At 35.7% G+C, this 26,409-nt stretch overlaps 1 protein-coding gene across 15 annotated transcripts in view; it reads left to right on the top strand.

Moving 5' to 3' along the window:
- The window catches only part of ERBIN (erbb2 interacting protein), a 128,139-nt gene that overhangs the window by 73,963 nt on the left and 27,767 nt on the right, over positions 1-26,409 (top strand). For 11 of the 15 annotated variants that reach the window (XM_069556285.1, XM_069556284.1, XM_069556281.1 and 8 more), the window contains exons 8-17: positions 784-847; positions 3,292-3,366; positions 5,620-5,764; positions 7,058-7,130; positions 7,437-7,566; positions 7,878-7,993; positions 9,463-9,532; positions 20,609-20,708; positions 24,247-24,368; positions 25,717-25,890. In XM_069556285.1, coding sequence (XP_069412386.1) covers positions 784-847; positions 3,292-3,366; positions 5,620-5,764; positions 7,058-7,130; positions 7,437-7,566; positions 7,878-7,993; positions 9,463-9,532; positions 20,609-20,708; positions 24,247-24,368; positions 25,717-25,890 — 1,069 coding nt within the window. The remainder of the gene's footprint in view (positions 1-783; positions 848-3,291; positions 3,367-5,619; positions 5,765-7,057; positions 7,131-7,436; positions 7,567-7,877; positions 7,994-9,462; positions 9,533-20,608; positions 20,709-24,246; positions 24,369-25,716; positions 25,891-26,409) is intronic. The other 4 variants (XM_069556282.1, XM_069556279.1, XM_069556276.1 and 1 more) reach the window with 1 other exon arrangement.

Raw genomic sequence — 26,409 nt, 5'->3', positions numbered from 1 at the left:
CTTAATTTATTTCATCATGAAATCAGTTTGTACATTCAAGTTTCTGTAATGGCAGAGAACTGTTGGTATTGAGTTGAAAGTTTAAAAATGGTATATTATAGCTTTAATTTAAAATAAATACAGTCTTCTAATTATATTTTTGATTCATATAAAGCTTTGTTGTGAATTGTATTGAATTTAATTTGAAAGTGTGGAGAACAATGTAATATTTGCTGTTCTTGGAATTTTTAGTTAATTATCTTAAAGTTTTTTACAAATACACCAGTTTTGAAAAATGGTAGTAATTAATATGAAGCTACCTAACAATCTAATCATTAGTTGATTTATACTATCTGAGAAGTTATTCTGTGAAGGAAAAACAAAAATGGAAAGTCACTGGTATTCTGGTCTGTGTAATTACTGCAATTACTTCTTAAGAATATAAATAACCTGGGATTTCCCTGATGGCTCAGTGTTTTAAGACTGCACGCTTCCAATGCAGGGGGCGCAGGCTCAATCCCTGGTTGGGGAACTAAGATCCCACATACTGTGGGCATGGCCAAAAAGTAAAATAAAAAAGAATAGAAATAACCTGGAGAGAAGCCAAAGTCAGAGAATAACTAATAACTTATTTCATTTTTATTTGGAAATTAAATATGACTTGTTTCTTAGAAAATCATTATTTTTATTTTGCCAACATTTGAAAGCCTATATGTTATTAGGTAATACATAAGAATATTTTACAAGTTTCCTTGTAATTGTTATTTTTGTATACTTAATTCCTTATTACTCCATTGTGCATAGAACCATGAATAGACTGACCCAGCTGGAAAGACTGGACTTGGGAAGTAATGAATTCACAGAAGTGGTAAGTTCTCACCAACCTTACTATCCATAAGTCATTCATTTGATCAAGAAAAAAAATGTGAAAATTAAGGTATTTATTTCTTTGCATTTTTAAAGTATAAAATTGGATAAAGATACACACATATTTTGGAGAGACAAGATATAAAAGTTTTTGACAGGATAATTAAACAGATAGCAACATCTAATAGGAGTGAGGGTAAAAATGTAAAATAATGAGAAGCCCATGGAAAAGGTAATTAATAGTTTTTGGCACAGAAAGTAGAAATTCTGAAAGATTATAAGGGAAAAGCTTTCATCAGACTAGAATGCATCAGGAAAAGAACTTGAGTCAAAAATAACTTCATGGGAATATTGCTTAGGAATTTATTCAGTGGTAGCATACTTCTCTGGAGAAGGCAATGGCATCCCACTCCAGTACACTTCCCTGGAAGATCCCATGGACGGAGGAGCTTGGTAGACTGCAGTCCATGGAGTCGCGAAGAGTCGGACACGACTGAGTGACTTCACTTTCCCTTTTCACTTTCCTGCATTGGAGAAGGAAATGGCAACCCACTCCAGTGTTCTTGCCTGGAGAATCCCAGGGACGGGGGAGCCTGGTGGGCTGCCATCTCTGGGGTAGCACAGAGTTGGACACGACTGAAGCGACTTCGCAGCAGCAGCAGCAGCAGCAGCAGCATGCTTCTCTATAATTTTACTTAATAGCTAAAAGAAAAACATTGAATGAAACAGCTGTTATTTTCGAGTTGATAATGAGACCTCTGGATTGTGTTTTTGCTTTGTTTCCAAAGTCGTATGATGCTGAATCAAAAAGAAAAGAAGAATGTAAGCAATTTGATGTCTCCAGTCATTGCTTCAGGAGAACTCAGATAATAAGCTAGATATTTGTTTTTTGAAGAGAAGCTCGTTAACTTGAAAAATCATCATTAAAATTTTTATACTGTGTTTACAAGTTTTAATTGTTGCAAGTTTCAAGTGCTAGTCTCAAAAACAAGAGTTTCTCAGCACTGTTGCTGCATAATTGTCCTGTGGAAATTGTATTAGCTCACTAAATAGCTTTTCAGCTGAAGTCACTGGAGGAGCGTGGTGGTTTGGGGTATCTCATATTTTTTCTAAAATACTGTCTTTTATATTCTGTATTTTAATTGAAGCTGATATATGATGAATCTTACTGTGTTTTGTAGATGTTTTTACTCTTTTTTAAAAAATGCATATTCTGTGCTTCATAAATTATCTGTTGTATATTTCCTCAGTATTTGTCTTTACATGTATTCATCTATTGCCATATTAACTATTTTAAGTTTCTAAATTGCTGTTAATTTTATAAATCAGAGCAGAATTCAAAATCATTAAATTTTGGACCATTTCCTTCTTCGAGCATTACACATTTTTAAAAAAATTACTATTACAGTTTTAACAGGTAATGCACAAAAGGGGCTTCTTAGGTGGCTCAGTGGTAAAGAATCTGCCAGTGCCAGAGACGTGAGTTCAATTCCTGGGGTGGGAACATCCCCTGGAGAAGGAAATGGCAACCCACTGCAGTATTCTTGCCTGGGAAATCCCATGGACAGAGGAGCCTGGCAGGCTACAGTCCATAGGGTCGCAGAGAGTCGGATACAACTGAGCATACACACATGCAAGGCACAAAAAGAGATTTTTTTAATCCAAGTTAAACCTAGAATTCTTACTTATACGTTAATAGTAAATCTGAGTGACATGCCTTGTATGTGTTACTCGTGTTATAGTGATGAGATATGATGACACCCCAATGCCATCATACTGTCAATGATTGGACACAGGTTTGTGGGTTACTGGAAATATCTTTAAAGGATTCATTCAGAAGAGCCTCCAAGGATGAATAACCTAAGGGTAAATTTTGCCTGAATACCAGGTCCACTAAATCACTTTAATTTTTTGGTCCTCAACATTTTATTATAAACAATATCCTACTATGTAATTACTAAAAGCTTAAAATAACACAATAGGTTTATCATATGATTATGCCTTGGTTTACTTACTTTTGCTTATGATTGGGTTTTTAAGATGTAGCTTGCCTTATTTCTTTTTTCCTCCCTCTTAGTCATCAGGGAATAGCTTTTCTTTAAGATTTCCTAAAAGTCTACATCTTTTTGTGGATAATGATTGAGAGTATACTTTTATTGTATTCTTGAAAGTAATGGATCTTATTAATTGTGTAAATACTTTGGCCTGTTACATAATCAAAAGCTTAATTTATGCTATTATGGAATGTCTTTAGTAATATTTGTATAATAACTATTACACGGTGGAAAGACTTGAGTTTTACCTCTGCTTTTTTCCCCCTCGTAATTAAAAAAAATGTCTTTAATACTGAAAGTTATTATCAGAAATACCCAGGGGAGCTTCTTTTGCCAAATAAATATATTCAAATAAATTAATGTATCTCCTCCTCCACTTTCATCTAAACAGCCTGAAGTACTTGAGCAGCTAAGTGGATTGAAAGAATTTTGGATGGATGGTAATAGACTGACTTTTATTCCAGGGGTATGTATATCAAATTTTAAAGACTTTGCTTATTTCTGTCTGTCCTTTGCATTTTTGCGAATTATACACTTTAAGTACGTTTAATCAGTTTAAAATGATTATTCTTAATACTGTTCAGTCGCTCAGTCGTGTCCGACTCTTTGCGACCCCATGAATCGCAGCATGCCAGGTCTCCCTGTCCATCACCAACTCCCGGAGTTCACTCAGATTCATGTCCATCAAGTCAGTGATGCCATCCAGCCATCTCATCCTCTGTTGTCCCCTTCTCCTCCTGCCCCCAATCCCTCCCAGCATCAGAGTCTTTTCCAGTGAGTCAACTTTTCGCATGAGGTGGCCAAAGTACCGGAGTTTCAGCTTTAGCATCATTCCTTCCAAAGAAATCCCAGGGTTAATCTCCTTCAGAATGGACTGGTTGGATCTCCTTGCAGTCTAAGGGACTTGTTAGATAGAAGCAAATTACATTTTTTATTGTCGATACTTTTTTTTTTTAACAATGTTGTGTTTTAGGTGTACAGTAAAGTGAATCATGGACAGGGAGGCCTGGCGTGCTGCGATTCATGGGATTGCAAAGAGGCGAACACGAATGAGCGACTGAACTGAACTGAAAGTGAATCAGTTATACATATTCATATACCACTCTTTTTTAGACTTATTTCCCACATAGATCTTTACAGAGTATTGCGTAGAGTTGCCTGTGATATACAATAAGTCCTCATTAGTTACATGTTTTATATATAGTAGTGTATATATGTCAGTCCAAATCTCCCCATCTATCCCTTGATCTCTTTCCCTCCAGTAACCATAAGTTTGTTCTACATCTGTCACTCTATTTCTGTTTTGTAAATAGGCTCATTTGTACCATTTTTTTTTTTTAGATTCCACATACTAGTGATATCGTATGATATATGTCTTTCTCTGTCTAACTTACTTCACTCGTTGTGACAGTATCAAGGTTCACCCATGTTGCCGCAGATGACGTTATTTCATTCTTTTTGATTGCTGAGTAATATTCCATTGTATATATGTGCAACATCTTTATCCATTGCTCTGTCAGTAGACATTTAGGGTGCTTCCATGTTTTGGCTGTTGTAAAAGTGCAGTAAAGTTTGGGGTGCGTGTATCTTTTTGAATTGTGGTTTTATCCAGATATATGCCCAGGGTGGGATTGCTGGACCATATTGTAGTTCTATATTTAGGTTTCTAAGGACCCTCTGACCTCCATAGTGTTCTCCATAATGGTTATACCAATTTACATTTCCATCAGCAGGGTATGAGGGCACCCTTTTCTCCATGCCTTTTCCAGCATTTATTATTTATATATTTATATATATTTTTAATATATATATTTATATATATTTTTTTTAATGATGGCCATTCTGACCTTATGTGAGGTGATACCTCATTGTAATTTTCATTTTCATTTCTCTGATAATTAATGATGTAAAGTATCTTTTCATATGCCTTTTAACCATCTGTATGACTTCTTTGGAGAAATGTCTATTTAGATCTTCCACGCATTTTTCGATTGGGTTTGTCAATACATTCTTGATTAAAATTTTTATATTTCTGTAATAAATTTTTGTAAAACAGTTGACTTGTGTACAACTCAGGGATTAGGGGCACCAACCCTTTACATAGTGAAAAAATCTGTGTAATTTATAGTCAGCTTTCCCTATTTGAAATTCCTTCATAACAAGGATTCCTCCTCAGGGTCTGATGTTCTGCATTCACAGATTGAACCAATTATAGTGGAGTACTATAGTAGTTACTGTTGAAAACAATCCATGTGTGAATGGGTCTGTGAAGTTCTGTGTTGTTCAAGGGTCAACTTAAAGTTTCTTTCTAATGTCATGGAGTATGTCCTTCCCAGGGGTTGCAGTTGGCTTTGTATCCTGTTTCATTTTGCCCAGGGAATTGTTGAAATAGGCTATTTTCCATGTAGTTTCTTCGCAGTTGACATTGTGTTTATTCTCAGACCTAAAGCCATATGAATTCCCATATGTGCTAACTCCCTTGCAAATGATGGCCAGCTAAATTCCCAAAGAAACTTATGTACTTGTCACTCTGCTAGGCGAAAATAGTAGGAGCTCTTAGCTTTTACTGACTATATCTAACTAATGGCATTAAAAATTATGAACCTCTCATATAAACATTTAATTATAAATTACAGTTTGTCACTAAGTTTCTTATCTAAACTTTTCACAAACTGCTATTGACAGAGTCCTTAGATTTCGTTTTTTTTTAAACTTACAGTTTATTGGTAGTTTGAAACAGCTCACATATTTGGATATTTCTAAAAATAATATTGAGATGGTTGAAGAAGGAATTTCAGGATGTGAAAACCTTCAAGATCTTCTATTATCAAGCAATTCACTTCAACAACTGCCGGAGACTATTGGTTTGTATTGATTTCTAATTCATGTGATTAAAATTTACTAGTATACAATCTGAGAAACTTATTGCCATTGCTTGATTCAAAGCTTCCATATATCAAATTTTACTTATAAGATAGTTTTACTGTATTCTGAAGTCACAGATCCTATTTGAATTTTTCCTGTTGTGATCTGTGACTCAGTTTACTCATTTGTTGGCATTACTGGTTTTCTTTAAGGAAATGTCATTTTTTGTCACTGTAATAAAGTTTGAATCCTTTAAAAGATTAATTTACCCAAAATCACTTTAATTTTTGATCATGGCCCTTACCTAGTAACTTTTTCCTATCTTAACTTCATTTTAGACTTAACAAGAAGACAGCTGTATGAGCAAAATCCTTTGAAAATTATACGGTTGACCCTTCAGCAATGACGGTCGTTAGGGGGCCAACCTGCAGTGGGAAATCTCATATAATTTATAGATGTACTTTTGTATTCACATTTATTTCCTCCCTCTCCATGGTTCTGCCTCTGTGTATTCAGCCAACTGTGGGTCATGTAGTACTGTAGTAGTAAATTGAGAAGTTCACATACATGCAGGTGGATCCATACACTTCAAACCTGTGTTGTTCAAGGGTCAACTGTATTTATGTAGTTACTTATCTGGTGGTGCATCAAGGGAATTGAACTATCAAAATCCAAAAACTTACATATTAGCATCTCCATGATGTTTGAATATAAAAATCAGAAATATTTTTACGTATTTTTCAATTGAATTACATAATTGTATATAAGCTATAAGCTCAGGTTGTGTTTTGCAGATTCTACTGTAATTTTTCCAATGCTTTTTACTTTAAACTCCATTTTTATTGTTTTAGTATTTAGTATACTTACAGTATGTAGAATAGCTTGTTATACTCTTAAGAAAAAACTACCTTTGGACTACCACATCTTTAATCCTTTGATACCATAAGTTTGTGCTGTGTATCTTCACTGTGATGTCACAGAATTGTTTCAAGGAGCATGGCTACAACAGTGAGCAAAGGAGACAAAAAGTACATACTCTTATGAAGCGTACATTTTAGTGAGGCCTAAATGGGTAAATATACACTAATGTTAAGAGGTAATATGTATGTGAAAATTGTAAATACAGGGTAAGGGCATGGAGAGATGGTAGGGTTGGGGTGGTGTCTCTATGAGATAGCTTGGCTTTTTAAAAGTTCTTTATGATTCATGTCAAATGTAATATGTGCTCACTTGACTGTTGATTGACTTCTAATTCAAGATGAAAAATTGTATATTATTTCTTCCCTTAATAGGTTCATTGAAGAATGTAACAACTCTTAAAATAGATGAAAATCAGTTAATGTATCTACCAGACTCTATAGGAGGGTAAGATTTTTGTGTATTAAAAGAACTAGAAGATTTTTCTTTCAGTTCAGCATCCTATATAATTTTTCAGATAATTGTTAACATCAATAGGAGATTCTAAAAGCATTTAAATAAGCAATTGGCTGCAGGTTGGATTTATTTATAATCAAGATAGGCCAGTTTTTCTACAGGTGAACTTTAGCTTAGTAGAAATAGATTTTTTTGTAGGTTTGTTAAAGTCAAGTTCAAATGGTCATATGTTCTTGAGTTTTGGATTATATACAGGAAATTTTTTGTTAAAATATGTGTTTTCTTTTTTAATTAAAGGTTAGTATCAATAGAAGAACTGGATTGTAGCGTCAATGAACTTGAAGCTTTGCCTTCATCTATTGGGCAGCTTACTAATGTAAGAACCTTTGCTGCGGATCATAATTACTTACAACAGTTACCCCCAGAGGTACTGTATTTAAATTTTATTTTGAATTTTTATTTTTTCTAATTATTAATTATAGGTGTCCAGTGTGGTTTTCTTTAGTTTCTTTCAGAGATAATTATGTAACTAAGTTATGTATTTTCTGGATAATAATTAGTTATATTGATTTGCTAATACTTTTATTCATATGTGAAAGTTAATAATTGAAAAGGAAAAAAGTAATTACTTTTATACATGAGAAGAGTACTTTTATTACTTTTGAAAATGATACTTCAGTTACATTTATTAAGCAGTAGGCTAAAGTTTTAATCCATAATTCTCTGTTTCTCTTTCAGATTGGAAATTGGAAAAATATAACTGTGCTATTTCTCCATTCTAATAAACTCGAGACACTTCCAGAGGAAATGGGTGATATGCAAAAATTAAAAGTCATCAACTTGAGTGACAATAGGTTTGTAACAGTATAATTCATCATTTGGCTTATAGAAGACATCTATTGGATGAAATTAAAGTTCCATTATATGTGGTAGAAAATCTAATACATGTTTTTCTTTGCATATATAGTTTTGGGTTTTGTGTAGAATTTTTATTTGAAAGAATAATTTTACCTGGTATTAATTATCATACAGTGGTTGTTATGGTTTATTTTATGTTGACTTTTGCTGTATAGTCTTAATTATCTTCTTATGATAGCAGTTTTTATTCCTAAAGTCAGATTTTTGCTCTAATACGGCTGTTGAATAAAGCAGCTTTTAATCTTACCTACTCCTTGTATTCATCTGGGCAGACATGTGATTAGACACCCACTCAAATAATTTGGACAACACAGCCAAGGTACAAAGCAAATAGATCACTAGGGATGCTAAATTGAAGCAATGTTTAAGTTAAGAACAAATGTCTATAATTTTTTCTGGTGTAAAGAGACTAATAGTGATAAAAGAATATTTGTAGAGCATTTTTACATTTTGTTTTTGTTGTATCTTAAAAGTATTCAAAATAACCCTAATAATAAAACAGGTATTCCTATTTTATGGAGGGAAAAAAATTAAGACTCAGATTTAAGATGATTCACATTGCTTATAAAATAGAGCTTTTAGTGTAAACTCGGTTTTCTGAGTAGGGTATTCAGACTGTTCACACCTTCCTCCTTTTAAATTGTTAATTATAGCTATGCAGTGTGGTTTCAAACTAAATCCCTTTTAAAATTAAATTCTTTCAGCTCATACTTTATACCCTAAAACTAGAGCCCTAAGTTCCAACACCTTGAGTTTCAGAGACCTAAATTCCTTAGGTTCCTTTGAAATTAGGCATAGAAGAATAGATAAACATAAGATGGAAAGTTTAAGTAGTCATTTTGTTTTAAATAGGTTCCTCTTTCAAGTAGCATTGTACTAAATATCTCTGTTACTTAATTTTCACTCATTATAATGTTAAAATAGTCTTGAGTATGAAAGTGCTGGCTCACAGTGAAATAAAAAGAGTGCAATATTTATAACATAACAAACTCTGATTAAGAGTGGTTCCTATAACAGTTTGTTCTCTCTAAATGCAAATAAAACATCCAAAGCAATTTTATAAAACATTGTTTAATTTGTCCTTGCCTTTGCACTAAAGTATGGATAGTTGCTAGATTTTCCTAGGTAATTTTTTTGAGGTTATTAAATTATCCAATTTTCCCCCCAACCAAATTGATTCAATGGAAGATTTGTATTTTTAAAATTAATTCCTATAAAACGGGATAGTATTATTTCTTACGTCCTGTTCAAAGACCTACAATTGATTTTCTCCTGAATTACATATTTTTCTCCTATTTTCATATGCAATAACATAACATTATTTAGAAGACCATTAGATCCAGTTCTCATTTTAACATTTCTCATTTTTAAAGTTTAATTTTTGTTTGCATTTTTTTTCCCACAGATTAAAAAATTTGCCCTTTAGCTTTACAAAGCTACAGCAATTGACTGCTATGTGGCTCTCAGATAATCAGGTAGGCATTCTGATTTTGTAAATTGATTATGCATTCTAATTTATTTAGGACTATTTAAGAGTAGTTCTAATATGATACACATGTAAAAACATACAGATACAGATCATTTTTGTGAAATATGTGTAGATGCATGAAGTCCTTTTTGGCCTGACCTCATAAATTTGCAAGAAGATAGATTAGGACAGAATCTTCCCTAAATTTTTAATGTTTTTATAGAAACTCTCTGTGGTTTATATCTGTATACATTTGATAATTTATGTTTCTAATCAAACACTTGACAAACCTTAGACAGGTATTTCTAAGGAATTAAGAGTTGTTCCTTGAACTTTTCTTTGGCAGACATTTATTGAAAGCTTATAGTAGAACGTGAATGACCCTGGGAGCCGGAGTTATACTGATGAAGCAGACAGAATCTTCTTAGGTTCTCATTGAGTTTACATTCTCATGGGAGACACTCGAGATAAATTAATAACTAAGTAATAATGTTTCAGAACTACAGAGAAAGAGTTTGCTAGGCGTTGGAACAGCAGCAGGGTTGGAGTAAATATACTATTTTAAATTGAGTGATTTAGGAAATACCTGTCTGAAGAAGGGAACAGTAGAGCAGTTTCTCAAATGAAATTAAGAGTGAGCCATGATGTGAGTTGAGTGAGGGGTGCATTTAAAGAATACTAAGAATAAAGATCCCAATACTGGAATGAGCTCAGTGTGACTGAGGAACAGATGAAAGCCCAGAGGACTGGAATGTAGTAAGCAAGGGAGAAAACATATACAATCAGATCAAAAGAGGAAAACTGAGACTAGATCATCTGGGACCTTGTAGACCATACTAATCCCTTGGGGTTTTACTCTGAGGTAGAAAGAAATCTGTTGAAGTATTTCATTCCAGGAAATAATGAGATATGGTTTACATTTTTGAAAGATCATTCTGGCTGCTTTGTGGAGAATGGACTGTGGCTGCTGAGGGTGAGGATGGGATATTCTCTATTGGAAGCAAAAGTTAAGTAAGAAAGCTGTTGCAGTTTTTAGAAGGACATGTTGCTGGATTTTACATAATACGATAAGAGTGGAGATTGTGAGGAGAGCTTCAATTTGGGATGCATTTTTAAGAAAGCTATTGTCAGAGGGACTTACTGATGAACTAAATGTGGAAATTCAGAGAAAGAACTGAAACAACTACAACTTTTAGGTTTTTAACCTAAGGAAGTACAATATTGGAGTTGCCATTTTCTGAGATAGGAAAGATGGGAGAGGAGTAAGTTTGGGGATAAACTTAATAGTTTGATTTTATGAATGTCAAGTCATCAGTTGAGTATCTATAATTGCAAGTGAGGTATTGGCTGGAGATAAAATTTGGGAGTCAGCATTATGCAAAGGGAATTTTATACTGTGGAAGTACATTTAATTACTAGAGAGAAAAGATAGACAAGAAGATCAAACATTGAACTCAGAAAGGGATCCCAGAAAGAAAATAAAGAGCAACAGCCAACAAGAGAATGTTATCTAGAGAGACATATGAAGAAAGTGCTTCAGGAAAGATCAACTAAGTCAGATGTTGATGAATTAGGTATATGAGGACTGCTAATTGGCCATTGGGTTTATTAATATAGAAGTAATTACTGATGTTGAAGAGTAATAGTTTTAGTGGAATGGTGGGGGTTAAAGTTTGATTTAAGTGTATTATAGTGCATGGAAAGAAAGAAGGCTGGGGCAATGAACATATCTTAGTAGCCTAGCTAAATTTCATTGTGTGCACTGTTAAGCTTGTTTTAGTGGATAAGAAATCTCTTGTATAATGTCACCATAGTAATGGATTGTAGGTCCTGAACAAAAAGAAAAGAATAAGGACTATCTCATCTGTAATTATGAGGAATCCATTTTTTCTGTATCTATTCTCAAGTATTTCTTACTAGTAAATGTTTTTAAACAATATATAAAATTTACTGATTCCTTTAATAAGTTAATGCTTAGTGTTTGAGCAATACTTTATGATTTATCTAAAGCTGTGTTTACCCATGGAAAACACAAGGCTTAGATACACAAGTCTCATGTGATAGTCCTAAATTCCATCATCAAATTTGCTTGGGAGACATGTTATATCCCTCTTTTGGATTATGTTAGCAACCCTGATGTGTTCTGATAGTAAAGAAACCCTCTTGTTTCAGAATTCTCTAAACTTCTTAACTAAGAAACCCTTTCCCCCTAACTCTTAATAATATCTTAAAAACCTTAAGTTGATCAGTTCAGTTCAGTCGCTCAGTCGTGTCTGACTCTTTGCAACCCCATGAATTGCAGCACGCCAGGCCTCCCTGTTCATCACCATCTCCCGGAGTTCACTCAGACTCAACGTCCATCGAGTCAGTAATGCCATCCAGCCATCTCATCCTCGGTCGTCCCCTTCTCCTCCTGCCCCCAATCCCTCCCAGCATCAGAGTCTTTTCCAATGAATCAACTCTTCACATGAGGTGGTCAAAGTACTGGAGTTTCAGCTTTAGCATCATTCCTTCCAAAGAAATCCCAGGGTTGATCTCCTTCAGAATAAACTGGTTGGATCTCCTTGCAGTCCAAGGGACTCTCAAGAGTCTTCTCCAACACCACAGTTCAAAAGCATCAATTCTTCGGCGCTTAGCCTTCTTCACAGTCCAACTCTCACATCCATACATGACCACAGGAAAAACCATAGCCTTGACTAGATGGACCTTAGTCGGCAAAGTAATGTCTCTGCTTTTGCATATACTATCTAGGTTGGTCATAACTTTTCTTCCAAGGAGCAAGCGTCTTTTAATTTCATGGCTGCAGTCACCATCTGCAGTGATTTTGGAGCCCCCTAAAATAAAGTCTGACACTGTTTCCACTGTTTCCCCATCTATTTCCCATGAAGTGATGGGATGGATGCCATGATCTTCGTTTTCTGAATGTTGAGCTTTAGGCCAACTTTTTCACTCTCCTCTTTCACTTTCATCAAGAGGCTTTTCAGTTCCTCTTCACTTTCTGCCATAAGGGTGGTGTCATCTGCATATCTGAGGTTATTGATATTTCTCCCGGCAATCTTGATTCCAGCTTGTGTTTCTTCAGCCCAGCATTTCTCATGATGTACTCTGCATATAAGTTAAATAAGCAGGGTGACAATATACAGCCTTGACGTACTCCTTTTTCTATTTGGAACCAGTCTGTTGTTCCATGTCCAGTTCTAACTGTTGCTTCCTGACCTGCATACAGATTTCTCAAGAGGCAGGTCAGATTGTCTGGTATTCCCATCTCTTTCAGAATTTTCCACAGTTTATTGTGATCCACACAGTCAAAGGCTTTGGCATAGTCAATAAAGCAGAAATAGATGTTTTTCTGGAACTCTCTTGCTTTTTCCATGATCCAGCAGATGTTGGCAATTTGATCTCTGGTTCCTCTGCTTTTTCCAAAACCAGCTTGAACGTCAGGGAGTTCACAGTTCACGTATAGCTGAAGCCTGGCTTGGAGAATTTTGAGCATTACTTTACTAGTATGTGAGATGAGTGCAATTGTGCGGTAGTTTGAGCATTCTTTGGCATTGCCTTTCTTTGGAATTGGAATGAAAACTGACCTTTCCCAGTCCTGTGGCCACTGCTGAGTTTTCCAAATTTGCTGGCATATTAGTGCAGCACTTTCACAGCATCATCTTTCAGGATTTGAAACAGCTCAACTGGAATTCCATCACCTCCACTAGCTTTGTTCATAGTGATGGTTTCTAAGGCCCACTTGACTTCACTTTCTAAGATGTCTTGCTCTAGATTAGTGATCACATCATCATGATTATCTGGGTCGTGAAGATGTTTTTTGTACAGTTCTTCCGTGTATTCTTGCCACCTCTTCTTAATATCTTCTGCTTCTGTTAGGTCCATACCATTTCTGTCCTTTATCGAGCCCATCTTTGCATGAAATATTCCCTTGGTATCTTTAATTTTCTTGAAGAGATCTCTAGTCTTTCCCATTCTGTTCTTTTCCTCTGTTTCTTTGCATTGATCGCTGAAGAAGGCTTTCTTATCTCTTTTTGCTATTCTCTTGAATTCTGCATTCAGATGCTTATATCTTTCTTTTTCTCCTTTGCTTTTCGCCTCACATTTACGAATCAGCCTCTATATCTATTTGTTCTATGAATTAGAGAAAGAAGTATTAAAATGATGATACTTTTGTTTTCATTAGAACTTGAACACAAGTGATTACTACATCTATTAAATGTGTCAGTTCATGTATATATACCTGTGTGTGTATATATATATGTATATCTCTCTTACTTGAATATTTACAGTTTAAGTCTGATATGAAGTTTAGCTGCTGGATTCACAAAATGTTTAAACATCTCCTGGGCTCTGACTCAAGTACCTATTACAACAATATGAATGAGACGTGGCTCTTGGTCTTGAGGACTCTGAACTGTTAGTATATTAGAACTGCTGTGGATAAATCTGTGCCAGAAAATTATACCAGATGACTTATTAAGGTGAAATTAATAGCCTAATGTCTGTACAGTGTTCTCTCATTCACCTCTTCTTGCACTTCATTTGTGAATTACTTTAAAGTAAAAATTATGATGATATGGGGCTTTGTTTTCCCTAGTGTAGAAAAGTAATAAATAGTAAAACATATGTGATGTGGCTATAAAACCTCCCTTACAGTATGAGGTACTCATTTCCATATAAAAGGATGAAATGTAGGGGAGAAAAATATGTGAAAGTAGTTTGATTATAAAATATGAAAATAAATTGCTTCTGGACGTTTCACTGACCATGAAGAAAATAAACGTGTAGGCAGTACCTGCAGTAACATAATCTTTCATAAGTCTCTAGAAGGTCCAAGCAGAACAGTTGGTCATTCATCCCTCATTCATTTTGTCATTCTTATTCAGGAACCATTTATTGAACAACTACTCTATGCCAGGCAAACTAAGATGGGCCAAATACAGATATTAAGAAAGTTGTTTTAATACAGCATGGTGAAAAACTTGATAGGCTTCAGGATCAGAAAAGGGGTGCATCACTTGGGGCTATAAAGGCCAGTTTCCCAGAGGAGGAAATGCCTGCTGTGCCTAAAAGAGGAATAAATCTTCTCAAGAGAGTAATAGTATTAAACGACGAAAGAGGAAGAGTGTTCTGCTTAGAAGGGATATCAGCAGCCTAAGCACTTATTAGTCAAGCAGTGTAATCAGTGTCTGTACAAGTGGTTTTATGACTAGAGCATAACGTGTAAGGTGGAAGAGTTGGACATGAGGCCCCAGAGGTAGACACAGACCAGGTCATGGAGGATCTTATATGCCATACAAAGGGACTTGCATTATATATCAAGGATGACAAACAGATTTTTTAAATTTTACATGTCAACTTTGATAAATTATAATTTTTAAAAGGATTCTAAAGCCATATTTAGGCTCAGAGGAAAATTGTGCTTAGGTTCAGTGTGATTTATCAGCTTTACTAGGACACTTGATAGTGAAAGGGTCCTCTATGATAATTGTCAGAATGAATAGTAAGTGTAAAAATAGGAATGTCCCAGGCAAATTAAATGTTTGATCATTATAGTCATAATCAATTATTCATGTATATAATCGGTTTAAGAGAAGTGATCCTGGGATACATGCCAGCACTACTGTAGGAGATAAGGAACCTGTATAACACATAGGCAGGCAAGTGGTATGGTCAGATGGACCTAGTAGAAAGGCTTTGGGGTCTGCATTATGGAAGATGGATTTAGCAGGGCTGATGCCAATTGGAAGGCCTACTGAAGACCATTGCCATACTCAGGTCAACAGAAAATGTTGGCTGAAGTAAAGTGGTGATGACAGAGCCAGTGAAAAGACTGTTATTTAGGACATAACTTTAAACATCACATCAATAGAATGCGTAGAAAATGCACGTATGTGAGAAGAAAAGGAGTAAAGGCAAAGATCAGCCTCAGAGGTGTACCCTGAGTGACTAGGTGGATGTTGATTCCATAACGGAGAACCACAAGAGAAGGAAATGTGTTTATATAAATGTATTAAGTTCTAGTTAGGTTTATTGGGTTTGAAGTACCTTTGGTATATTGAGTTGACACTCAGAGAACAATTCGAGTGACCTTGAACCACTACCTGCCACCTTGTTTTAAACTAAGGTTTCTGTGCTCTTGATTTCTCCATTCTTTTAATTTTTAACCTCCAAGGATTTCTTAAAATTGCTCTTGAAGACCTAATTTCTTTTTTCACAGTACTGCTATATATTTATTCCTTTTATTTGTAAGATTCATAGAAGAATTGTAGCGTGAGAAGAGATATCAGCCCATCATCTTAATCACTTTTTCTTGGGAGTGGTTTCATAGCTTTTTATTATTTTCTCAAAGGGGATTGTTGTCAGATTAATTTTTTAATGTTGCTGCTGCTGCTAAGTCACTTTAGTCGTGTCCGACTCTGTGTGACCCCATAGACAGAAGTCCACCAGGCTCCTCTGTCTCTGGGATTCTCCAGGCAAGAATACTGGAGTGGGTTGCCATTTCCTTCTCTTTTTAATGTTAGGGATGGGTTAATCCTGTGGAATACCAACATTTAAGTGACAAACAAGTTACTGGGCTTCGAAGGAGTGGCTACAGAGGGAGAAGGAGAACTGTATGACAGTGGTTTTAAGATGAGGACGAAACAGCTGTCCTGAGGAAAGGAGCTGCAACAGGGTAAATGCGAATGAGAGGTTAGTTCAAATGAAGTCTGAAAAACATCAGGTATATTTTGGCAAGTCACCTGTCTTGCCAGTTTACCTTGGCTATAGCTAATGCAGTTTTAGAAGTATATGTCAAATACCAGATTGAAGTAGTTTAAGGAATAAATAAATGACTGAATGGAAACCTGTGGTTATTGATTAGTCTTTTAAGAAGATTGGATAAGAGAGAAAAGGAATAGAACAGAAAGAAATTGGTAACTAGGGGCAAGGTAAGAGAGCATGTTTATAAGTTGTTGGAAAGAGGCTCTAGGAGATTGGGATTAAGGATATTAGAGAGTGATGGATAACTGGAGTGGAAGCTGATGGAATCAAAAGCTCTGGCAAGTATTCTTACATTCTTGAAGGGATCTTGGGTGTGAAGTTTGTGAGAGAAAGGGCTAAAAATGTACATGGTAAAATTCTTAGAACATAACATTTTCCAAACTCTAAGCAGTTCTTGAATCCTATTTTTATTAAAAAATTTTTTCAAAGATACTGTCTTCTTCAAAATTCAATTTAGGAAGTTTGGAAGAATTTTCAAGCAGCATTGGGAGTCTGTTGAAGTTTTTACCACAACCTTGTTGTTAATACGAATTTGCTCAACCGTGTGATATAGAGAAAGCATGCAATTGGAATAATTCTGGGTTGTACTTTGTCAGCCCAGGTGCAAGAGAAGGCCAGTGCAACAAGGAGGTCTTGGTAATTGGCAGGAAATTGGTTATAAAGAGATAAGGTGAGGTATGAAAAGAGAAGCGAAGACAGGAAAGAACGATAGTGATAAAGTTGAAAGCTGAAGAGAGTGACAGTCTTGGTGGGATTGCTGAGCAAGTATGTAGAAGCAATGAAGTGAGGAGTCTGCATGAAGTCTATGTTACATGCTCTGCTGGTTGTCTTTTGACTGAGCACTCCTTAGTTTCCTTTTTAGGAATTTTTTTCTGCCAGTATCTTTTATGTTGAAGCCCCTCCTGGTGCTCTAGGCTCTGCTTTATTTACTTTCTCTATACCAGTTACTGACTCTCTCTCAGTAGTGTTAGTGGCTCTGTCGTGTTCGACTCTGTGATCCCATGGACGGCAGCCCACCAGGCTCATGTGTCCATGGGATTCTCCAGGCAAGGACACCAGAGTGGGTAGCCATTCCCTTCTCCAAAGGATCTTCCCAGCCCAGGGATCAAACCCAGGTCTCCTGCGTTACAGGCAGATTCTTTACCATTTGAGCTACAGATAGCAGTTACTGACTATATCATCATTATTCTTAATAATTGTCTTCAGCCCAGTTCTCTTTCCTTAACTTCACACTCACTGTCTGCTTAACACTGTGCCTTAGATGTCTCAAATTCAACCAACCTAAAGCTGAACATTTCATCTTCTGCTTCATATCTTTTTCTTTTCCAGGGTTCCCTAGGTCAGTAAAAAGTACTTGCTGGAGACTGAGATCTGAGAATGTAATTCTTAACTACTGATTCTCCCTATACTTCAGTGCAGTGAATCACCAAACTCTTGTCTAGGCTTAACCATTAACTATTAATATATCAGATGTTTCTGTGCTTTGCTTTATCCCTGCTCTTCTTCCCTTAAATAGAGTCTACCATCATCTTTCAGTTAGACCCACACTGTCCAAAACAGTAGTCATTGTGACTAGTCCAAATTGAGATGTGCTATCGGTGTAAAATACACACCAAATTTTCTACACTTGTATGAACAAAGAGTGTAAAATCAATCAAGAGTTTTTATTATTGATTACACATTAAAATGACATTATTTTGAAGAAGTTTAGATTAAATACATTGTCAAAATCAATTTAATCTCTTTTTAGAAACATGTGGCTACCAGAAAATTGTAAATTATCTATGGTTCTCATTTTTTATCTCATATTTCTGTTGGATAGTGTTGACTTAAGATCATTGAGATAGCTTCCTGAGAGGTCTCTTTCTCCAGTGTAGCCACAACCCCTAATCTTCTATCACCCTAATTCATTCAGAACCACACTATAACTCAACTGATCCTTTACCCTTGTTATTGTCTAGTTTTATCTCCCCCCCTCACATCTTCATTCTCATTTCCCCAAATGAGTTCTGTGCTCTTGGAGCATTCTTCCTCCCTCTTGTTACCTGTTAATGGCTATTCATCCTCATCTAGGAGGGCTTTCTTTCAGGAATGCTTTCCTCATCGCTCAAGATTGTGGTAAGCAAATACCTCCTTCTTTGTGTTTTTTTAGCACCCTGTACCCTCTCTACCTAGTTCTTACATCGTATTGTAATTTATTTTGTTGTCTCTGTCCCTCCTCTTATGTATTGTAAGCTCTACAGAATCAGTAAAGATGGCTTGCTCACCACTCTATACCTAGTGCCTATCATAGTACTTTGCATATAGGAGGCACTTAGAAAATACTTGTTGAACAAGTAATTTTAGGTTTCAGAGAAGGAACATTTAACAGGCTATATTAGAGAAATTATGACAAAGAAGTAGAATGAGTATCCAAAATGAAATAGATCATTGGAGTTAAGTATTTAGGGAATGGAGAGTTAAGTATTTAGGGAATAAATAGTTCTCAATCTGTTTCTGTCTGCTCTCAATAAAAGATGATTTGTTTTCTTAGAGTGCCTTTATTGAAATATAAATCACATACTGTAGCTCACCTAAAGTGCATAATTCTGAGGTTTTAATATATTCATAGAATTGGACAATCGTTGCCACAGTTAATTTTGAACATTTTTAGGAGTGTGATTAGTTTTTTAGAAGCCTCTCAGATAATTTTTTAACGTAAATTTTACCTTTAAAATTTATTTATTTAGTCACATCACATAACATGTGATGTTCCCCAGCCAAGGATCAAACCCAGAGCCCTGACCACTGGACTGCTGGAAAATTCCCCCTCCCAGATAATTTTTTTTAACTTTGTCTTTTATGTAACTACCTGTGTAGTTAAATTTAGTTGTGTTCTTTTTTTTTTTTTTTTTTGCCATGCCACACAGCTTGCATGATCTCAGTTCTCAACCTGGCATTGAACCATAGCAGTGAAAGCCCAACATCCTAACTACATGGCCACCAGGGAAGTCCTTCCCAGATAATTTTGATATGTCCACCTAAGTAGACTTCTTTGCTTCTTCCAACCCACTCCTCATCTACTGAGAAATCACTGGGCTAACAGTATGGCTGTGTCATTTTTATATCTATAGAATTACCCATTACTATTGAAGGATTTGGCATAAAAGAGTCCGAAGTAGTTGGATACTACTAGAAGGTCATTGAGAGACATATTAGGAAAGGAGCTTGAGTGAAGCAGGGCTTAATCTTTCTCAAAAGAAGGGGTGTTTATACTTGAAAGAGGAGTAATGATCTTGTACCATTTGTAAACTATCTCCACTTACTGAACTAGGATTTATGCAGTGTAGGAGAAGAAGCAACTTGTATCTGAAAAGGCTTCAGGGCAGTGCTGTCTTTGGGAAGGGAGTACATCTACCATTGCTATTATCTGAGGAGGCCAAGAAAGTTCTCACTGATGATGTCTGAGACACAGGGCAGTATCTTTACTATGGAACAAGGACAGGGGCACAGAGGAAATGTCTGAATGGGAGTAAGATTATAGTATAACATTAGCTAGCGGCAGTTTCCACAAGAATAAGTCCAAAGACTTAATGGATGGAGTGGCAGGTTGAGGGGAGAATTGGATTGTTCTGCTTGTCTGGAGTTAGCCAAGGCTTAGATTGGTAGAATGTTAGGTCAATAGGCTGGCAAAAGTATTAGTTATTTTAAGAAGTAAATTGAGAACACTTAATAACTAGTTAGGGAAAAAGTCTTAGGGAGAAATGAGATCTGAAATAATTGGAGTTTCCAGCTCTGCTAGTGAGTAACTTGGTGTTGCATTAATGGAGAAAGGAGACACAGGGGATAATAGAGAAGAGAAAAGGTTACAGCCTACTGTTTATACTCTGTTTTCAGCTAAAATAAACCTGCAAATAACTAGACTAAACCTCTTAACTCGTTTCTGCAAAAGCATCTTCTCAAAGGGGAATGCTAGTAGGGGCAAAATAACATAAAATGAAGAGGCTTAGTTTTTGGTGTTATTAAAATCACTGTGATAAGTAATTATTGGACTGTGGATATATGTAACGTACTTAATACATGAGAACTTTTAAAATTATTGACAGTGATAATTGCAATACAGTATGAGTTTGCCTTGTATTAAAAGCTAAATTTTATTTTTTAGTTTTGTACAAGGTTTCAAATCAATGTTTAAAGTTTTATTATGTATATTAAATTTTTTTGTAACCTACACATTAATACTTAATAGAAAAAATGGTGAGTACTCACTCAGAAGTATTGCTCAATATGTATTTGCTACAGGATTATTGAAAATTAAATATTTATTTTCTTTCCCTAGTCCAAACCCCTGATACCTCTTCAAAAAGAGACTGATTCAGAGACCCAGAAAACGGTGCTTACTAACTACATGTTCCCTCAGCAGCCAAGAACTGAGGATGGTAGGAATTTAAGAATCTCTTTTCTTTAAAAAAAAACTAATAACTGATAAAGTAGAACAGAGATGTGAATTGAATTTTAAGTCTCAACGAGTTTTACTAGCTTGAAGAAAATTTAGAGAATTGGTTAATGAAGTTCTCTGAAAACAGGAAAATAAGGCAGCATCTCAGAGTTATATATAGTTGAATTTAGAGGTATATCTATACCATATTTCCTTAAATGATTCCTTTGATTTTGTTAGATGCATTTTAGTGTGGGGAGACTTCAACAGAAAAGTATAAGTTTATAATATTCTGAGTCCTCTTAGAGTTTCATATGTAAAGTATTTCACTATGGGTATTATGAGAGCGCTATAACTAGTATACTGACAGTACTGAATCAAACTACATTTTGTATGGTCAGGCTGCTGAATTTCTTTTTAACTGAAAGAGAAGCATTTTCCTTTATCACAGTGTCTGAGAAGTAAATGAGTCAGAAAACATAATGTGCTAAAGGTGGAATTTTTCATACTTTGAGAGTAGACACTTCACATTTAATTCATTCTATTTTTATTACCACACATGTGCCAGGCATTGTGTTAGATCTAAGTATTTAAGATCTTTGCCCCACCCCTGGCTGCTTCTCGAGGCACGTGGGGTGTTTGTTCCCCAACCAGGTATTGAACCCATGTCCCGTGCAGTGCAAGCAGAGTGTCTTTTAACGACTGGATCGCCAGGGAAGTCCCAGATCTAAGTATTTAAATCTTAAATACTTACTTTCAAGAAGCTTATGATGTGAAAGGGGGATAATGATGGATACATTTGAAAAAGAAGGTGTGGTATCTTGAGCTTAGTTAGAGGAATCAGTCTTAAACAGGAAAAGGGGAAAGAATGGATCCATATAACAATAAATTTATAACTAACAGGATATTGGGGAGCAGTATCGGTCTGAGGGTTTTTATTATATTTACTTTCTCAGTGATGTCAAAGAGCAAATTACCTGTAAAGGTTGGGGGGAGGGCATTTGAGGTAAGTGGTGGTGATTTTGTGTTGGAGAGCAGGCTGTCTTGGAATGAATTCCTGAGCAGTGTTGAAGATGGAACAAAGAGTAAGGAATACCATAAATTTGTAGCAGTTCTAAACCACAAGGTTATATCATTTTTCTGTGGTTGAATTCCAGGGCACAGAAGGTAGGTGATTGAAATACCATGTTACAGGATTTACTGGGTAGGTATGACTTAAGGAAAGGGGGGGAAAAGATGAGAGTGGTAGAAATAATATGTCATGAAATCTAAGGTGAATAGAGAAGGGAGCAGAAGAATGCTTTTACAGGAAGAAAAGGAAATGAGGTTAAAGAACTCAACACTTACCAGCAACAATAAGTGAATGATTTAGAAGGACAAGTAGAGTGGTCAGGTATTACACAAGGCTAAGGTCTTGAGTACTACCATGATTTTGAATCACATGGGTGAGATGCAGATGGACATTGAAATTGAGGACATCAAGAAATTACGAAATTGTATTGTATTGTTGGAGTCATCACACATTTGTCATCATTCAGGATTTTGGCAGGTCTTAGGTAGATAGGGCTTCCCTGATAGCTCAGTTGGTAAAGAATCTGCCTGCAATGCAGGAGACCCCGGATCGATTCCTGGGTCAGGAAAATCGCTGAAGAAGGGATAGGCTACCCACTCCAGTATTCTTGGGCTTCCCTGGTGCCTTATTTGGTAAAGAATCTGCCTGCAGCGTGGGAAACCTGGGTTCAACCCCTGGGTTGGGAAGATCCCCTGGAGAAGGGAAAGGCTACCCACTCCAGTATTCTGGCCTAGAGAATTCCATGGACTGTGTATAGTCCATGGGATCGCAAAGAGTCGGACACAACTGAGCGACTTTCACTTATGACATATACGTAGAGAGAAACATGCTATGCAAACGCTAGAATCCCGAATGAATATGCTAGTGTGATCAGATCTAGTGGCCTCTAAAATGCAGAAAAAGTAATATTACTACCTAATGCCCTGAATCTCAAAAGATGTGAGGTTTATACTAAAGGGTAGAAAGTATAGGTGACCAGAAGTTGACAGGAGTGAGAGAAATGGTGAAAGTTTACTTTCCTTGGGGTTCTGAAAAAATTCTGATGTAAAATTGCTTTGATATAATCTAAAACTCTTAGAGATATTTGGGCTAGGCTGATGATTGGGAGTCTTAACCCTCATCCCCACCTCTAGTACATAATGAACAGTATTGGAATTAGGAAGACTAGTTCTGAGTGCCAAACCTTGAATGAAATATTTATATAATTACCATGTTACTTCTTGTAGGGAATTGCACAAAGTCACACATCTGTAGTGTTTTATTGGATTCTCTTCAAGAATCCTTCTGGTAACAAAACAATCCTAAGATGGGAGGGGAAATCCTCTTTCTCAATCCTGGAAGTAGACTTTGTTGGAAACTGCTTGGATCTGCTTGCCTTTCCCAGTATACCACAAAAAGTATGTCAGGAAGGCTTCCCAGGAATTTGAACCTCGTTACACAAACAAACAAACACTGTAATTCATTTAATATTAAGCAACAACACAAAGCAAGTAAAAAATTTTGAACTGAGTAATTAAAGAAAAAGGTAAATAAAGCTTTATTCCTGTTGTTAGTATTTAGTTTCATGGTATTCTTCCTGTGGATATGAGCTTAAAGAAGCGTAAGAAGCCCAAAAGAAGGACTAAAAATAAATGATAATTATGCCGGTTTTGTGGAAATAATCAAACTGTATTTGGGTTTTCCGTTTTTCTATTAGCTAAAAAGGTGCTTTTAAATCTCTTTTGTTTTCTTTTAATGGTCAGAAAATAAGTTGTGATTTTTTTTTTAATTGCACAAACTTCTATAAGGTGATATATGTTAGTCAAATGGATTAATTTTTTAAGCCTTACCTTTTGTTTTGGTTGCCTAATAGGAAGCAAAAAACTTTGACAGGTGTTAAGTCTTTAATATTGTATCAGATAGCAGGATATGTAAGTGTTGAGTGTGTTAAATTTTAAATTTTCCTTAGTTTTGATATAAAGAATATCTTGCAGTCACTTTGTTTACATAGTCAAACTATGTATAATGTTTAATGCAAGTAGGGGCCATCAGGGTAGTCATTTTTTACCAAAATATTTCCTTTTTTCTGTGTTAATGCCCCTCCTCTAATACATAATAAACAATATTGGAATTAAGATTTCTGAATGCCAAAACTTGGATGAAATGATTTGTGTATTGCCCTGTTATTTTTTGTAGGGAACTACACACAATTACATATCTATAGTGTGTTAATTATATTCTCTTCAGGAATCTTTTTCATAAAAAAAAAAAAAGACAAATCAGCTTTAAGAAAGAGAAGATGTGTGAATTGCTGTTGTGAAGAAATGTTAGAAATGCAGCCTAGTTGTTAGTGTAGCATTTGTAGCTGCTGACATTGACCAGTCTTGATTTATTGTGATGAACATCTCATAAAATTATGAGCAAGTAATAGTTTTTCATAATTATAGTAAAATACAGTGGGGTTTTGTTTGTTTCTGTTTTCCTCTAGTTATGTTTATATCAGATAATGAAAGTTTTAATCCTTCATTGTGGGAGGAACAGAGAAAACAGCGAGCTCAAGTGGCATTTGAATGTGATGAAGACAAAGATGAAAGGGAGGCACCTCCCAGAGTGAGTCTATTCTTTTTTCCTTCAAATTTTAAACAAGTCTCCTGATATTTATTGGGTGCATGTATGCTAAATCATTTTAGTCGTGTCTGACTCTTTGCGACCCCATGGACCATAAGCCCGCCAGGCTCCTCTGTCCATGGGATCCTCCCGGCAAGAATCCTGGAGTGGGTTGCCAGGAGATCCCACCTCCAGGGGCCCCCACCTCCAGGGGATCCCTCCTCCAGGGGACCCCTCCTCCAGGGAATCCTCTCAACCCTATGTCTCCTACTGTCTCCTGCATTGGCAGGCGGGTTCTTTACCACTAGCACCACCTGGGAAGCCTGCATTTATTAGGTGCTATATAGCTCATCTGTGCTATTTTCAGGGATACAAAGAAGTATTTGTTACATTCCTTGCCCTCAAGGTGCTTGAAATTTTATTGATCCAGTACATTTATGATGTGAAAGTATTTGAGAATAATATAAAATTGTGTGAATAGAAACCAAATTTCATAGTGTACATAAATATAAGAGCAAAACAGATTATTGTTTCCCCCTTTTCTTTCTTTAATGATTTATTTATATATTAAAGGGATGAACAACTCTTTGAGGTGAACATTTTGTTTCTTTATGAGACTGTGTTGTAGTAATAGAAGTAGCAAATACCCATTTCCAAGTTAGTTATGGATGTGATTATTTTTCCCTTGTATAATAAAGCTGGCTGAATTCTAGAAAATGATGATTAGGCTGATCTTAGAGGTGTTTGGTTTCTGGCACGTAAGTCATCATAATGTTGGAATTTTATGTCTGTTTGCATAATTATCTAGCTGGAAAACATGTATCTGTTTCAAAGCCAAGTGACAGTGTTGGCAATATCCATACCATATATCTCCAAATGGAATATATTTAAGTCTACTAAAAAAAGCTTTAAAAACAGTGAAGTCTGTTAACTGTGAAGTTGGTTGTTGTTTTTTTTTTTTACTGTCAATAAAACCATACATTTATTGATCTAAAATGCTTTCAAAAGCCTATCATCTGTCTTCACAGTTACCTTATGAGCTAGGTATATAGTATAATTAAGATGGACTATAGATTAAATTTTGAGATTGATGTTAGAAATATTTATCTGTAGATAACTAATAAGAACCTTCTGTATAGCAGAGGGACCTCTACTCAATACTCTGTAATGGCCTATATGGGAAATCTAAAAAAGAGTACATCTATGTATAGGTGTAGCTGATTCAGTTAGCTCTACAACAGAAAATAACATTGTAAATCAACTATACTCCAATAAAAATTTAAAAAAAAAGAAATACCTGGACTTTGAATTGTGAGATAATTTAAAATTATCTCTTATTTTATTTCTCTAGGAGGGAAATTTGAAGAGATATCCAACACCATACCCGGATGAGCTTAAGAATATGGTCAAAACTGTTCAAACCATTGTACATAGATTAAAAGATGAAGAGACTAATGAAGACTCTGGAAAAGATTTGAAACCACATGAAGATCAGCAAGTTGCAAATAATGATGTGGGTGTGAAGGTTAGAAAGCTCAATTTAAAAACATTGACTAAAGTCTATTCAAGTTCTTTAAAATTTTTAAATGATAATTGATATAATGATCCTTTTTGTATACACCAAAATACACTCCCAGACTTGGGGAGTATTCTCAGATTGTTGTTGTTGTTCGGTCATCTCCGACTCTTTGAACCCCATGGATGTCAGCACGCCAGGCTTCCGTGTCCTTCACTATCTCCCAGAGTTTGCTCAGACTCATGTCCATTGAGTCAATGATGCCATCTAACCATCTCATCCTCTGCTGCCCCTTCTCCTCCTACCTTCAGTCTTTCCCGGCATCAGGATCTTTCCAGTGAGTCGGATCTTCATATCAGTGACCAGAGTTCTCAGATACCTGAACTAAAAGCTGTCATAGTGAGCAAACTGAAATGCTATTATACCACTTCAGTTGTGGTTACAGACTGTCCAGGTGGGTAGGAGAGTGTCAGCATAGCTTTTGAACTAACATTGCCTGAACAAAGAATAAGAAAACGAATGTCAGAA

This window comes from Ovis canadensis, chromosome 16 (assembly GCF_042477335.2).
Source record: "Ovis canadensis isolate MfBH-ARS-UI-01 breed Bighorn chromosome 16, ARS-UI_OviCan_v2, whole genome shotgun sequence".
Lineage (NCBI taxonomy): Eukaryota > Metazoa > Chordata > Mammalia > Artiodactyla > Bovidae > Ovis > Ovis canadensis.
The sequence above is the reverse complement of the archived record's forward strand: the minus strand, read 5'-3'. Positions and strand labels throughout refer to the sequence as shown.